The sequence below is a fragment of the Typopeltis vanoorti genome, chromosome 8, assembly GCF_054136105.1.
Source record: "Typopeltis vanoorti isolate ZY-2024b chromosome 8, IOZ_Tvanoo_1.0, whole genome shotgun sequence".
In the NCBI taxonomy this organism is placed as follows: domain Eukaryota; kingdom Metazoa; phylum Arthropoda; class Arachnida; order Uropygi; family Thelyphonidae; genus Typopeltis; species Typopeltis vanoorti.
Genome location: NC_143556.1, coordinates 37,751,908 through 37,768,149, shown reverse-complemented (window position 1 = coordinate 37,768,149; position 16,242 = coordinate 37,751,908). Strand labels below are relative to the sequence as shown.

Here is a 16,242-nt window from a genome sequence, read left to right as displayed (position 1 = left end):
AAATAAATTATAAATTACATCAAGCTAAATTCCGTTTTACAATGACAGGAATAAACATTCTTTTAGATGGTTTTCTTTCAGAAACAATTGGTGTCCTATTTTTAGTATTACAATTCTTATTTTTGATTTACAATACTGGATTTTCTACAGTCCTGTTTATAGTTGTTCTTAGTGAGGAAGGTCGAATATATACCTTCCATATGTTTGTGATTTTTAGACCACCATAATTGTTCAGGTTGGGGTGGTTGATAATAATCTCACAGACTTCCTTGAATTGCTGTTCATACCATGTTTTAGTGTGATGTAGACAGCTGGTGGTTTTCCATTCAATTGTGTGTAAGGTATTCAAGGGCATAATCAGAAAGGCCAGCTTCACCATAATTATTATATTTCATGCGTCGTTTATGTTCCTTTTGTCTAATAGGAATTGTGCATCCTGTTTCTCCTATATATGGTATGTTGCAAGTACAATAAATCCGATATACTCCAGGGTTGGCTTGTGGAGGGAGCGAGTCTTTGGATGAGTTGAGCAAGCTTTTTAATTTTGCAGGAGGTTTAAAGGTGGCTTTGAGGTTATACTTTTGTAGTACTTTGTTTATTTTATCTGATATTCCTTTAATGTAGGGAATGGTTATATTTTTTCTGTAGTCTGGTTTGTCTTGGTTTTTTATTGTGGTTTTGTAGAGAATTTTGTCAATAGTGTTTTGACTGTATCTGTTTTTTTGTAAGTTATTACTGATAATTTTAAATTCGTCTTTCAGTGCCTGTTCACTGGAACAGATCGCCTGAACTCTGTTTTTTAGCATGTTGATGACACCTAGTTTTTGTGTTGGGTGGTGGTAGGAGTTTATGTGTATATATGTATATATTGTCCCGTATATGTCGGTTTTCGGTAAACAGTGAAAGAAAGATTGCTCGAGGGAAGACGTGTGACAAGTGTATCTAGAAAAGGAAGTGTGTTGTGTTTTTCAATTTCAATTGTGAACTGTATGCATTTGTGTTGTTTGTTTAGGTGGCTAAGAAATGTGTCTAATGCCTGGGGGCCATGGGACCAGATCACGAAAACATAGTCAACGTATCTAAGCCAGACTTTGGGTTTTAGAGGGGAGGAATCTAGGGCTAGTAGCTCAAAATGTTCCATGTAAAAGTTAGCAATAGTGGGGGATAATGGTGAGCCCATGGCTGTACCTTCTTTTTGTAAGTAGAAGGCATTTTGCCATACAAAATAACCCGACCGTAATACATGCACCAAAAAGCGCAGTGATATCTGGAGGGAATTTGTTCTGTAGGAGAAGGATTGTGTCATTGATTGGGACATTCGTAAAGAGGGCAAAGACGTCAAAACTGACTAATAAATCATCTTTTTCTAATGTAATGTCTTTGATGATGTTTATGAAGTGTTGTGTTTTTTTGATATAGGAGGGGGAATGACCTACCAACTCGTTGAGTGTTGCCGCTAATTTTTTGGCTAAGTGATACGTTGGGCTATCAATTTCTTTAACAATCGGTCTTAGAGGGGTGTTTTCTTTGTGAATTTTTGATAGCCTGTAAATTCTTGAGGAGTGCGGGAGTGAGGAAACAGTTTTTTGACCGTATCTTCGGGCCATGTGGTAATTGACTTAAGTAGTTTCTCTGTTTTGTTTTTTGTTTTGTTAGTTGAGTTGTAGTTAACTAATTTGTATGTGTTATTATCAGAAATCAGCAGATTCATTTTTTCAATATAAGTGGTACGGTTTAAAATGACAGTGGCATTTCCTTTATCGGCTCTGGTTATTACTATGTTCAGATATGTTTTAAGTGATTTTATCGCTGTTAATTCATGTTTAGTTATGTTGCTGGTTATTGTTTTGTTATGGTTTAAAATGTTAGCAGTTTCCATACATATTTTGTCTGCTATGTTATTAGGTATGAATCTTAGGCCTCTTTCCATATTACAAATAACTTCAAGTTTGTCTATCGATTTCGGTGCTATAGCAAAATTTAAACCTCTGTTAAGTACAGAGATTTCATCTTTGTTTAGAGCATGGTTAGATAGGTTGACTATGTTATTGATACCTGTGGGTGATTGGTTGCTCCTGTTGTTTCTTGCTTCTGGTTGTTTGTTGTTGTTCACTGTGGCAAACTTTGAATATAGCGGCCGATTTTGTCGTTCCTTTAGTCTTTGGAATTTGGAAATTAGGTTTTCTTTCTCTGCTTGTTGGATGAGGTTTGCTGTGTTGTCCGTAATCTTTTCTAGGATTATCCAGATATCTGCGTTTAAGTAGCTAGACAGCTCCGTTTTTTCTTTTAGTAGTTGGTTTTGTGTAGCGGCTAGGTTCTTTCTGGCAGTTTGGATCTGCTCTCTGAGTAGTGTTGAAAGTTTATTTTTCACTTGGTTAGAGTATAATAAATTTAGTTTAATCCTTTATCCAAGTGTGAGTAAACAAAGTTTGCACCTGAAAGTATCTTCAGAACTGGGGTAAAGTGATACAACACCAGTGAACTCGTTGCAAAGGTGTAGCAAGCTACCAACACTCCTGTCTCAGTATCTCCTTTAATACAAAACACATCTCCTTGCGGATATGTCTAATGTTATGCATTAAGGGAAATGCATAACATTAGGCATATCCGCAAGGAGATGTGTTTTGTATTAAAGGAGATACTGAGACAGGAGTGTTGGTAGCTTGCTACACCTTTGCAACGAGTTGCCCTGGTGTTGTATCACCTTACCCTAGTCCTGAAGATACTTTGTTTGTTCACACTTGGATAAAGGATTAAACTAAATTTATTATTCTCTGAGTAGTGCATTCTCCATGTGGTGGTATATTCGTTGTGCCTTTGTTGAAGTGAATTTTCTCTTTAGCCTGATGCAATTAGGAGTGATATTGATGTCCCTACACCATTTTAGAATAACATGTGATCAAATCATTGTTGTTCTAGCTTACAGTCAATGATGTAACTCAGCTTGTCCTGTATATTTATGTACACTTCAGATGATGATCTTGATGGGAAGATCGAAACGTCGAGATAATAAAAGTTTTTTTTAACACGGTTGTAAATTCCATAAAATTTTAAAATGAATGTAAGGTTTCCAATCTTTGTTTTATTTCTAAACCAGCTCTGAAGTCCATAAATTAAAACTGGTTTGAACACCGTCTTGTATATAGCTACTTTGGTGTTTTGAATAATTTCTTTCTTATTCTATACAATTTACCCAGCCAACTTCCTACATACCAGCTTTTCTATTTCTGTTATCTATGTCAATATTTTTGGAGTGCTTAAAGGTCAAAGCTGTATAACTGAGAGGAGACCTCCACACAGCCTTTAAAGGAATGCGGAGAACCGACCAGGGCTTCTGACCTAATGTCCAATCCTCACCTTCTCGTGGTGCACCCTGTTGGGTATCTACCTGGATACTGAACGATCGAGGATGGTCTGACAATTTGGGATTTAGCTGACCAAATTGTATTCTTATTGGCTTAAACCAATATAGAAAATGATGGTACAACATGACAGAATTTCATGCCGGCTAGAGCGTTGCCTGGTTAAAGAAGGCCCCCGTTGTTTTTGCAAGGGAACCAGGGCGAACGGTGAAAAGTCAGCTACTGGAACAAATCTGAAAAAGCACCCCAACTCAACATCACCAGAGTTAAAAATCGGTACTATCAACATATGAAGCCTGAATGGCAAAGAAATGGGGCTAGCAGATGAATTAGCTAAGTACCAGATCGACATAATAGAGGTGACTGAAACAAAAAAGAAAAAAACTGGAGAGATCTTTATAACATTATGTATTTATTGTTCAGATTCAGGAAATGACAATCAAGGAAAAGAAGGAGTAGCCATAGTATTCAACACAAAATACAAGGTTAATCTTCTTGAATGGCAGGCAGTCACAAGTAGAGTGATGTGGCAAATATCAGAATGCGTAATTGGACAATGTGACTTATTTGTGCCAATGGTATCACAGAAGGTTCTAATAAGGTAGAAATGGAGGAATTTTTTGATGCTTTAGAAAAAATATCACATTGAAAAAGGAAAAGTTGGTCCTTGTTGGGGATCTAAATAGCAGAGTAAGAAATGATTATCAGACATACAAAAATATTTTGGGAAAATTTGGAGAAAAGAGCAAATCCAATAATAATGGCAAATACCTGTTGGATTTCTACTCAGGACATGGACTAGTTATTACTAACACCATTTTCCAACATAAAAATGTGCACAAATTCACATGGAGAGAAGAGGCAAGGAATAAGAAAAGTTATATCAACAATAACTATGTTATTGTTGATAGTGATGTTTTCTCCCTGGAGCAGGACACCAGAGTGTACAGAGGATTTGAAATTGGAAGTGATCACTATTTAGTCCTGAGCAGGATAAAAGTGAATTTCATATTGAAAAGAATAACATGTAAGAAAGATTTAAATCGAATAAAAGTCGAGCAGCTCTCAGATGTGAACTGTAAACTAAAATACACAAAGATTATTGAAGAAAAAATGAAAGAGTTTGAGAACAAGAACCAAACCTTGGAGATTCAGTGGCAAGCCTTGAAGAAAACCCTGATCGATTCAGCCAGAGAGGCATGTGGTGAGGTTGTCTGCAAGGATAGAAAAATCAGAACTCCTTGGTGGACACAAGAAGTTAAAGAGGCAGTGAAGGAAAAGAAGAAAGCATATCAAAAGTTGCGGGCAAATAAGTCACCTTGTGCTCTTAGAGAACACAGAGACAAATGTAAGAAACACTGTGTAAAACTAGCTAAACAAAAGTCATGGGATCGACAAAACTTAAATTTTTAATTTGGCAAGAACATAGAAAATAAATATCAAGAAGGTAGTAAGATATTCTGGAAGTTGTTGAAGAGCTTAGAAATGGAATAAAGAGTGCTGTAAAAGGAGTTAAAGATGATAAAGGTGACATGAAAACAGGAGAAAAAGATATCCTGGAAGTATGGAGTAATTACTTCGAAAAATTGCTAAATGAAACAAACAGTGATAGCACAGTGGTAAAAAACACTCAGACATACAATCAGGAATACATATCCATACTTGAAGTAGAAAAAGCCATCAAAGGCTTGAAATGTGGAAAGGCAGCAGGAGTAGATGATATTCGATCAGAAATGCTGAAGTATGGTGGTATAAAAGTCTTACAGTGGCTGCACTGCATAGTTCAGAAAGCCTGGACAGAGGGACGAATTCCCAATGATTGGAGTAGAGTTCTAATAGTACCCATATATAAAAATGGAAATAAAACTGAATGTGAGAATTACAGGAACTACTGAGTGTTCTTGCCAGGAACACTCAGTAGGTATTTCCCTACTGAGTGTTCCTGGCAAGATCTATGCAAGCATACTTGAGAAACGGTTGAGAAGAATTGTGGAAAACAAGCTGGATTCAGGCCAAATAGAGGCTGTCAGGATCAGATCTTCACTTTACGACAAATAGTTGAGAAAGCATAGGAATATAACAAAGATCTGTATTTAAGTTTTGTCGATTTGGAAAAGGCATATGACAAGGAGCCAAGAGAGAAGCTACTCAATACGCTGCAGTTATATGATGTCAATGGGGCATTATATCAAGCAATATTTAGCCTTTATATGAGTTGTAAGTCAGCAGTTAGAATTGAAGGAAGTACAGGAAGATGGTTTAATGTTAATTCTGGTGTGAGACAAGGATGTACATTATCCCCTCTGTTATTCATTATCTATATGGATCACATTATGAAGGAAAGTGGTATTAAACATGATATCAACATTGGAGATGTTAATGTCAGCTCTTTGCTTTATGCCGATGATGTTATACTTCTAAATAAATCTGCTATAAGTCTGCAAGATTCTCTGACTAAATTGAATAGCTGTTGTAATAGATATGGTATAAAGGTCAGCAATAAAAAGACAAAGACAATGAAAATAGGCAGAATCATTGAAAATGTCAACTGCATTGTGAATGGAAAACCTGTGGAACAAGTAAAACATTTCAGCTATTTAGGCACGATTTTTACTGAAAACGGTAAATTAAATATGGAAATAGACAACAGAATCAACAAAGCTGGTATGGTAGGAAGTCAATTGAATAAATTCACATGGAATAAGAGAGAAATTAGTGAGAACACTAAATTAGCTGTATACAAAAGACAGTGTTCAAACCAATTTTAACTTATGGATCTGAGAGCTGGGTCAGAAGTAAAACACTTGACCAAAGACTAGAGACCGCAGATATGAGAGTCCTGAGAAAGATTAGAGGCGTGAACAGATGGCATCAATGGCAATATCATATTAAAAACGAGGATATCAGCATAGAACTTGACATTGTCGGCATCCAGAAATGCATTAGCAGAGCTAATCTCAGGTGGTATGGTCACTTAAACAGAATGAGCGAGTAAAGATTAGCAAAACAAGTGTTCTCTGCCAGGTTGGCAGCAAAACGACCCATAGGAAGACAAAGATATAGGTGGATTAATACGGTACAATGTGCCTTAGATGATAGAAATATAAGATCTGATAATGATAATATTGGATTCTTAACGAGTAATAGATTGATTTGGAGGAAAATTGTAGATAGGAAGTCAGTAATGATGTATTTTCATGTAGTACTATCATATCCTGTACACCCCTAGAGGGTGCATATCAGGAATTTGATGATGATATCAATATTTAATTTATCTTCACTAAGAAGTGTGCCTAAATAGCCAAAATGGTTTATTTGTTCTATAGGTTCTGTATTCAGGATTCAGCTGACATTTTCAATGTTTCTGTCTTATTTTTAGCTTTGTCTTTGTATTACATACTTGCATAAATCTTACCAGGAACACTCAGTACTGAAAAACCTCTGCAATTCTCACATTCAGTTTTATCTCCCTTTCTTTTTTTTTTTATAGATGGGTTATTATGAAAGCTCTATTTCAATCATCTGGAATTTGACCATCTGTCCAGACCTTTTGGATTAAAATTTGTACAGTGAAGCCACTGTATAACTTTTACACCTCCATATTTGAGCATTTCTGGTCGAATATCATCTACTCCAGCTGTTTTCTGACATTTGATGATTTTGATGGCTTTTTCTATTTAAAGTATTGATATGTATTCCTAACTGCATGTCTGTTGAGTGTTTTCTACCACCGTGCTGCAATGACTTATTTTATTTAGTAATCTTTCAAAGTAATCACTCCAGACTCAAGAATACTTGATCTTGTTAATTTTATCATCTTTGATTCCTTTTACAGCACTCTTTCAAAAGTTTCTAAACTTTTTGAATTGCCATAAGAATACTTTTCCACCTTCCTGATATTTATTTTCTATGTTCTTACCAAAATTCTTCCCATACATTTTGTTTAACCAGTATTATACAGTGATTCACTTTCTTACATTTTTTTCAGTATTCTTTAAGAGGAGAAGGTGATTAGGAAGGAACTTGCCACTGTTTGCATTCAAGAATATGTGAACAGGACGTAGTATGGTGGTAGTATTGTCACTTAAACAGAACGTTTAAGTGACCATACCATCTTGATGCCAAGATGGTAGGAAAAAGACCCAGAGGAAGACCAAAGTCTAGGTGGATTGATTCACCTAGACTTTAAACTACAATATTAAAGTTCTGACAAAAAATAGACTAACTGGGGGAAAAATTATTAATAATAAGACAATCATGTAGTTCTGTAATAGTAGCCTGAACACCCCACCTCACTTGAAGGTACATATAAAAAAAAAAGGATGATGATGTTTCCCTTTTTTTCTTTTTCATCTAGTTATAACCTGTAAAATTGCAAGCATTAAATTAACTTACTTAAATCCACATAGCTACATGGATATGCCTCTGTAACTTACTAGAATCAGTGTTAGTTCATCCATATGATGCAGACTAAATGTAATTGACTAGTGTATTAAGTTGAAATGTGTTAGAGTAATATTGAAGTAGAGATAGCGAAGAAATTATTAAATAAAATAAGTGACAAGTATGATTTATCATATATTTAGCTTTTATAGTACATTCAAAAATTATTGACTGCAAATTAGAAGTCCTGAAAGCAAAAATTTTGTGTCCACAGTTAAAGCATATTACTTCCTTTTTGTTCAGTGCGTATGAGCCTAAATGCAGCTTAGAGGGGGAAATTGTCTGCTATCCAATCAATGTTCAGATAATCAGGTCACCCATAATAATTATTTGGTTAATACCCATCAGGAGCAAAAGATCTGTAGCAACATCCCACCATATATATATATATATTTCATCCTATTAGCCTCTATTTCACACCAGACTCACTACATAGGGCATTATTACTAATATTGTTTCTATCCTAAGTGGACTCAAATATCCTTTACCCTTGATTACAGTTGTTACATCTGATTCTGTGAGCTAGATTTTATTAATGCTAGCAATCTTACTCACAATATACTCAAAGCAACAAACTGCATCCTTATGCTCCTGGAATTGGTTACAGATATGAGTTACTTACTGGCTTTTTTTTGGTATTCTTCTTTCTGTGGTTTGCTTGGCCTCATATCTTGTTTCCTCCCCAAACACACTCAAAAAAATCCAAAATCAAAGTGTACATGCCCACCCCCTTCATCAGATTCATAACCATGCTCAATGACATTCACAGATCATTACCGTGTTTGTGCACTGTAGCTGAACTTATAAATTCTCAGCATTCCTCCCAAAATATCATTTCCCTAACTTGCTGCAATAGATCTCACCCTAACAAATAATTTCTCTAGGCTCTCAACACTAAATCCAAATGCAGGCCAGCCTGCTTATACAAGTCTTTTCTCCATCAAATTCACTCTACATATCCAAAAACTCAAATCCATTTCTTCAATACAGTACAAACAATCATTTGCTATCACAGCCCTCCACCCAAACTGAGTACTATCATATCTCAGTATGGTGAGATATGATAGTACTCAGTAAGTGAGAGTAAAAAACTTGCAATTTTTACTCTCACTTCCTGCAATCCTTTCATATCCTCTCCCATACTATATTAATACTTTACTTAAATTGTTTGTACATATATACATACTACCATCCCTTTTCTTTTCTGTTTCTCTACTGCATTCATCATATTCTTACTTTATTTTTGGTCACAGGAAATTTGAAGTAGTGATTCCGTTTTCATGCACAAATTTAATTTGTGAATTGCCATACCATATTACTTGTATTTTCTTACATTTGAACTGACTTATTACTTCAATAGAAATATTCCGGTTTTGTGATCACATGTTTATTAGAGAACTGTTTTTAAAATACTAAACAAGTACTAAAAATAACCCAACAAGTTTCGTTAGTCATAAGACGAACATCTTCAGGGGTAAAGAGAACTAACAGTTTAATGCACAAACTATAAGAAATTACAAAAAACAAGTTCATTTGTTGGTATTATGAATATCAAAAAAGTTTATTAAAAAAACTGAATAACAGATCTATACAACCATTAATGCCAGGGGTTTATAATATTCATTGTTCCTGTGGCATCTGCGACCTGCCACTTGAAAAAATATCAAGATCTCTTCATCCTCCAAAACCCCCACATCACCCAATGAAAAAACTAGGGGTTTATAATATTCACGGTTCTTGTGGCATCTGCTACATAAGCCAGACAGGGAGATGGGAGAAATTTGCATGAGCAAACATCAAAAGGACGTACAAAAGAACAGAGAACATAAATCTGGATTAGCATATCACACAGCTTCTACTGGTCATAATGTACTCTGTAATAGAACAAACATGTCCTATATTGATAAGAATTGTTTCACAAGAAAATTTAATGAGGCAGCAAATATGATTAAAATTCCGACGCAATGCAACAAACACCAAGGTTTGATTTTAAATCAAGTTTGGTCATCGTTTATTAAAAATTTACCCACTTCAGACCTCGCACAGAGTGAGCGTGAACCACAGAACGCGACAACAAATAGCACTGTCTCCAACTAACACACATTAACAGTTGTATAGATCTGTTATGCGGTTTTTTAACAAACTTTTTGATGTTCATAATACCAACAAATGAACTTGTTTTTTGTAATTTCTTATAGTTTGTGTTTTAAACTGTTAATTCTCTTTACCCCTGAAGATGTTAGTCTTACGAGTAGCGAAACTTGTCGGGTTATTTTTAGTACTTGTTTAGTATTTTAAAAACATGTGGTCACAAAACCGGAATATTTCTATTGAACTTCTTAACCACAGAAACCTACGCGTGACTTATTACTTATTCAGTGATAACTTTTCACCTTCGCACTTTATTATGGAAGTCAAATTATGATGTAAATTCTTAGAAGTTAAGGACAGAAGGATACATTAAATCAGACTTTAAATTTGTCATCTTTCAAATATCAATTAAATACAGCAAGAAAGAAGTTATGCATACCTGAAATTGATCCAATTACAAGAGGAAGATCATAATCTGGCAAATCTTCAATAACTTTTGGTTGCTTTCTTGCTAATGGAATGCTGATATTGCCTGATAAATATTTCATAGGATAAAACATTGATGAATCATGATCAATATGAATATTGTGGTTATGGTCATCTTTTAGATTAACTGAAAAACAACAAAAAAAAAGTTTACTTCTACCAAAACAAAATTAGGAAAAGATGTTATTTATTAATTTCTAACAGAATGAAACAGTAATGAAAATGACAAAGATTCTACACCCACTCATAATGAAACCATTGCAAAACTAAACAATGAAGATCTGCAATAACACTAAAATGAAACTTTGGTATCATAACAATATCACTCAGCTAGGCATTCATGGGAAATTCTTGTAATTCTTTCAGTCTATATTATCATCTGTTAGAATGTCATAGGTGAAGGTGATAACAGTTCAAAATTCTTTAACTACTGTGTAAATTTAAGTATGAACAAAAATAACATATTTAAAATATTTACTTAATTTTATTCTCAGTCACTCTTTCAAACATCTTACAAATAAATGTGAAAATAGTTGCAAACACTTAAAGCTGCAAAAGCAGAAGAAAGGACTGATGAAAGTATATTGATGCAAAGTTAAGTTAAAATCTAGTACATAGATAATTTTTCATATTATAATTTTGATATTATTAATATACACAAACATGCAGCAAAATATATACAGCGATGGAAAATATCAGAAAACAGTGAAAAATGTATACAGTTACTTTAGAGATTAATATCAGTCATTAATAAGAATAATCCCTAATTACTAATTATTATTAATAATGAAACACACAGCATTTAACTTACTTTGGACAAAATGGAAGAATAGCAAAATCTATCTGGAGGAACACAGAAATTACACCCATTATCTGAATCGCAGCCAATGGAAGAGCAGACCATGCCATGAATACAGATCACAGGATTCAACAGGGGTAAACCTCCCTTTTATAAAAAAAAAAAAAAGTAGATATAAATCTGAAAGGCTATTTTTAGAATCTGCCAGAGCAATACCCCATTCTCCAAATCTCAACAAATTTGACTGCTTCATTTTACCAAAAATCTGGGAGAAGATACTGAGACCTTCAGCAAGATTTCATCACTGCATTCATAGAGGATGCCAGTTAGGAATGTACAATCCACCTTTCATACTTAGTCTGTTTGCCTTCCTATTGGTGTGTGCTTCATGCAAGTGTTTAGTATGTCTGTGCCCATGATGCATTGACTAAGGCAAAATATCAGCATAATAATCTAATTGGCTAAATAAATTTACTTAATTATCTTTAGATGTGTGTGTTTTCTCTACTAATTGACAAATAAAGATAGGGAAGTTATCATCTCTCTTTATAAGGCCACACAGCCACATTTTGATACTGTGAGCAGATTTAGTCATAGCTTACTTGGCAATGTGCAGGTAGCAGAGACAAATGACGAAGCTTGTGATGGGTCAGTGAAATGTTCCCTGCGAGGATAGATTAAAGGTGTGAGGGTTGTAAAGTTTAGTTGATGGCAGAAAACAGGGAACATGATAGAATCTTATAAGTTGCTAAACGGCTTCTATAAGATTGATACAAAAAAAATTTTTCGATACATTATAAGTATCAAGAGAACTAGAGGTCATGTAATGTATTGAATCAAATTCATTTGATGTCTATCAAGCCCTAATGACACCAACCATTCTGAGCTCTTTAATTTCCTCTCCTTAAAACTTTATTTTCTCCAGTCCCCCACTTTTCTAATAGTGAAATCATCCTCCTGGGAGATTTTAATGTCCACAACAGCAACTAATTTTCCTCCTATGATTGCACAGATCTAGCAGGAAGATATGCTGAAACATTTGCATTCACCAATGACCTTTCACAAATTTTTCACATGCCAACCAGAATACCAAATAACTCTAAACACTCCCCAAAACACACTAAACCTCTTCCTTCACCAATGACACTTCCAAATACACAGTACATGTAGTGGACCACCTGGTTAATTCTGACCATAATCTAGTGCTCATCTCCTCCCCCATGCAACAACAACACTTGCACAGCCACTTCCATACAATATTTTGGCATTACAACAGTCCAAATGGGACAGCCTATGTGACTGCTATGTCTCATTCCCATGGTTGGACTATTGTTTGTGGCCTTCTAACTCAAACATATGTAACAAAAGTATCACCAAAGTAATCCTTACTGACATGAAAACATACATTCACTACAATTCTCTGAACTGCCATCCCTTAACTAAACACTGGTTCTACAAAAATGGGCCAAAGTTGTGCCAAATAAAAAATCAAGCATACCACAACTGACTCACATCAAGATCTCCACCCTCCTTTAGTGCTTATACTCAAACCCAAAATAGCTGCAAGAAACCTATCAATGTTTCCAAAACAGAGTTTCAAAGAGCAGAACGCAAGAAACTTGCTGTCTGTTCAAATGGCAGCAGAGCCTTTTGGTCTCTTGCCAAAGAAATTGGTATTGCCCAACACTATTCCCACCCTTATCATACCCAGATGGCTCTATTGCATCATCACCAACAGAAAAGCCAATCTCCTGACTTCACACTTTGCCTCACACACATAACTGACAATAGGTAATGCCCCTCCTCAACTATTCCAGATGCCTAATGTACAAAGCCCCTTATATCCTTTTGCTAGAAAGAGATCAGAAAAATATTATCCAAATTATTGCAAGGGGATATTCAGTTATTTGCAGATGATGCGAAGCTGGGAAGGATTATTAGTAATAGTGCAGATGTGGTAGCCCTGCAAGAGGATTTGAATAAGCTAGATAGATGGGTAAATGAATGGGGTTATCAGTTTAATGCAGCAAAATGTAAGGTCTTGAGGTTTGGGAAACATCGATGGGATGCTGCATACTCTATGGGAGGAGTTCTACTGGAGGAAGTAGGGGAGACAAGAGATCTGGGGTTGATGATTGATAGAAACCTGAAGTTTAAGGGACATATTGTAAAGGTGGTGAAGGTAACACAGAGGATTGCTGCAATTATGAGAAGGACACTGACCTGCAGAGATAAGAGGGTTATCATTCCATTGTATAAGTCTCTGATCAGACCACACTTGGACTATTGTTCTCAGATTTGGTCCCCAGGATTTGAAGGGAATAAATTAACTGTGGAAAGGATACAAAGACGGATGACAAAGATGGTTTCAGGCCTATACAAGGATAGTTATGGGGATCGGCTGAGGGAATGTGGACTGCAGAGTTTGGCAGATAGAAGGAGAGGTGATATGATTGAGACTTTGAAACTGTTGAGATGTGGTTACAGGGTTAACACTGGGGAGTTCTTTTGCTTGGTTGAACAGCGGGAAGGAATGATGACAAGAGGCCATCCCTGGAAGTTGCGAAAGGAAACTGTGAGCAAGAAGGTGAGGAGTGGTTTCTTTGCACGGAGGGTGGTTGAGCCGTGGAATGCATTGCCTGATGGAGTGGTGAGTGTGAGAACGGTCAATGAGTTTAAGGAGTGGTATGATAGACTTTGTGTTTCTTAGGGGACCTCCCCTCAATGAGTCTTGACAGACTTTGTGTTCTTAGGAAGGACCTCCCACAATGAGTCTTTTGACTCATCATGGGAGGTCCTGAATAATAATAATAATAATAATAATTAGACAAGCCTCCTAGTGCTCATGGCATTCCTCCAATTGTCCTGAAAGTTAGTGCACCAGAACTGACTCCTATCCTATGTTGCCTGTACATCCTCTCCTACTCTGCTGGAAATTGGCATATATTTAACCCATTCCTAAAAAGAGAGACAAATCACTGCTTTCAAACTAACATCCTATCTCACTCTCCTCAGTACTATATAAAATAATGGAGAAAACCATCAATTCCTAGTTCCTACACTACCTCAAAGATACCCAGCTAAAAAACAACCACCAGTATTGATTCCATCAGTACTGATCAACAGGAGATCTATTCACATATCACACATCTCTGGACAAATGCCATAGAGAAGTTTGGCGTATCTAAAGTGGTTGCACTTAATATCTCCAAAGCTTATGACAGGGTCTGGCACAAAGGTTTACTAAGCAAACTCTCATCATTTGTTCTGTCTCAGAACTTCTGCAGTTGAATTGCCAGCTTTCTGTCTGGATGCACACTGTGTGTGATAGTGAATGGTTCCTTATCCTCACCATTCAACTAATGCCAGGGTTCCACAAGATTCTGTTCTCTCAACAACCCTCTTCCTTCTATATATATATCAATGACCAACTTCAGTTGACTTCCAACTGAATACACAGTTTTGCAGATGACAACACATTGCATTGCTCCTTTTCATTTGATAAACCTTACTCTATACAACTCACCTCAATCTACAGAACATCAACCACTACTACCCTCAATTCTGATTTCCAAGCCATCCTCCAATGGGGGGTTCAGATAACCTCATCAGTTTCAATGTTAGTAAAACCCAATTCTGTCTTATTTCTCACCAAAAATAAAAAAATAAAAAAAAATAATAAAAATTTCTCCCAGTATTATTATTGACAACACTGAAATTCTCAGACAAGATGATATTTCTCTTCTTGGAATTGGCCTGGCATCAAGCTTCTCATGGCATAAACACATCACAACCCCACTACAACCTCAGCTAATAAAAAACTAAGATTTCTCTTTCACTCAAGATGTTACTTCATCTCTGAACTACTGTTAACCTTATACAATTTTGCCTAGCTATTGAATACTGTTTTCACATTTGGACTGGGGCCCTAAGAGCTCCCTCAAAATGCTTGGCTCAATACAGAAGAGCAATTAGGATTATTAATAGCCCATCTCTTACTAACTCACTCTCTTCCACTTTCACACAGGCATTTGGTTTCTTCATTATATGTATTCTATAAATATTTCCATGACAAATGTTCATCTGAAATGGCCTTAGTATTGAGTGGATGAATTATTAATGCTATTCATCGCAGCTGCCATCCAACATCCCTTTGCACTACACCTTGAAACTCACAGAACAACTTTTCCTCCTCCATCCCTGCTATTGCTGTATTGTGGAACAGTCCCCCCCCCCATGTTTCCCAAGGAATACAATATACAGGCTTTTAAATCACATGTAAACAAGTTTCCCCTTTCTACTATCCAAACACGGTACTAATGACCTACAGGTTGATTAACCAACCTCTGTTATGTGGACTCAACATAAAAAAAGTTAATTGTCTTAAATAAAGTTGCAAACTAGAATGTCTCAAACACATTATCTAGAAAAGTTATTATTATTTTACGGCATCTCCATGAAGTTAGGAGGTTCATCACACAAGACCCAAAAAATCCCATCATACCTCTCCTTGAATCCATTCACTATCAGGGAACTCACAACCAATACTGGCAATCCATTCCTCTCATTCCCTACTCTCCCATGAAAAAAAAATCTGGTCCACACACCCCTACCAACCACACTCTTACACAACTTCCACGATGCACCCCCTAGTTCTCTGTCCTATATTAAAAAATTTCACTTGAATCAATTTTCTAAAACCCCTTTAATATCTTAAAAATTTCTATCATGTCCCCTCTTTTCCACATATCAACTAAACTTTTATCTCACAAACCTTCAACCTATCCTCGCAGAAAGTATTCCAATGAATTGTCACCACCTTGGACAGTTGTCTCTGAATCCTCTCAACCACCTCCTGGTCCCCAAGTTACCCAGGTGACCAAATCTGTGTGGAATAGTCAAGATGTGGCCAAATCATAGCCTTATAAAGAAGGATAATATTCCTATCTTCACTTGCTAGTGTGTTCTTCAAAATCCAAGTAACTGTTTGAGCTATTTGACCAACATTTGCAATATGCCCTCTGAACTTCAACTTTTTGTCCACCATCATTCCCAAGTCTC

At 35.9% G+C, this 16,242-nt stretch overlaps 1 protein-coding gene across 2 annotated transcripts in view; it reads right to left on the bottom strand.

The window, feature by feature from the left end:
- LOC150103935 (uncharacterized) overlaps nt 1-16,242 on the bottom strand; it is a 147,911-nt gene that overhangs the window by 90,122 nt on the left and 41,547 nt on the right. For both annotated transcript variants that reach the window (XM_090396655.1, XM_090396656.1), the window contains one exon: nt 10,336-10,509. In XM_090396655.1, coding sequence (XP_090252781.1) covers nt 10,336-10,509 — 174 coding nt within the window. The remainder of the gene's footprint in view (nt 1-10,335; nt 10,510-16,242) is intronic.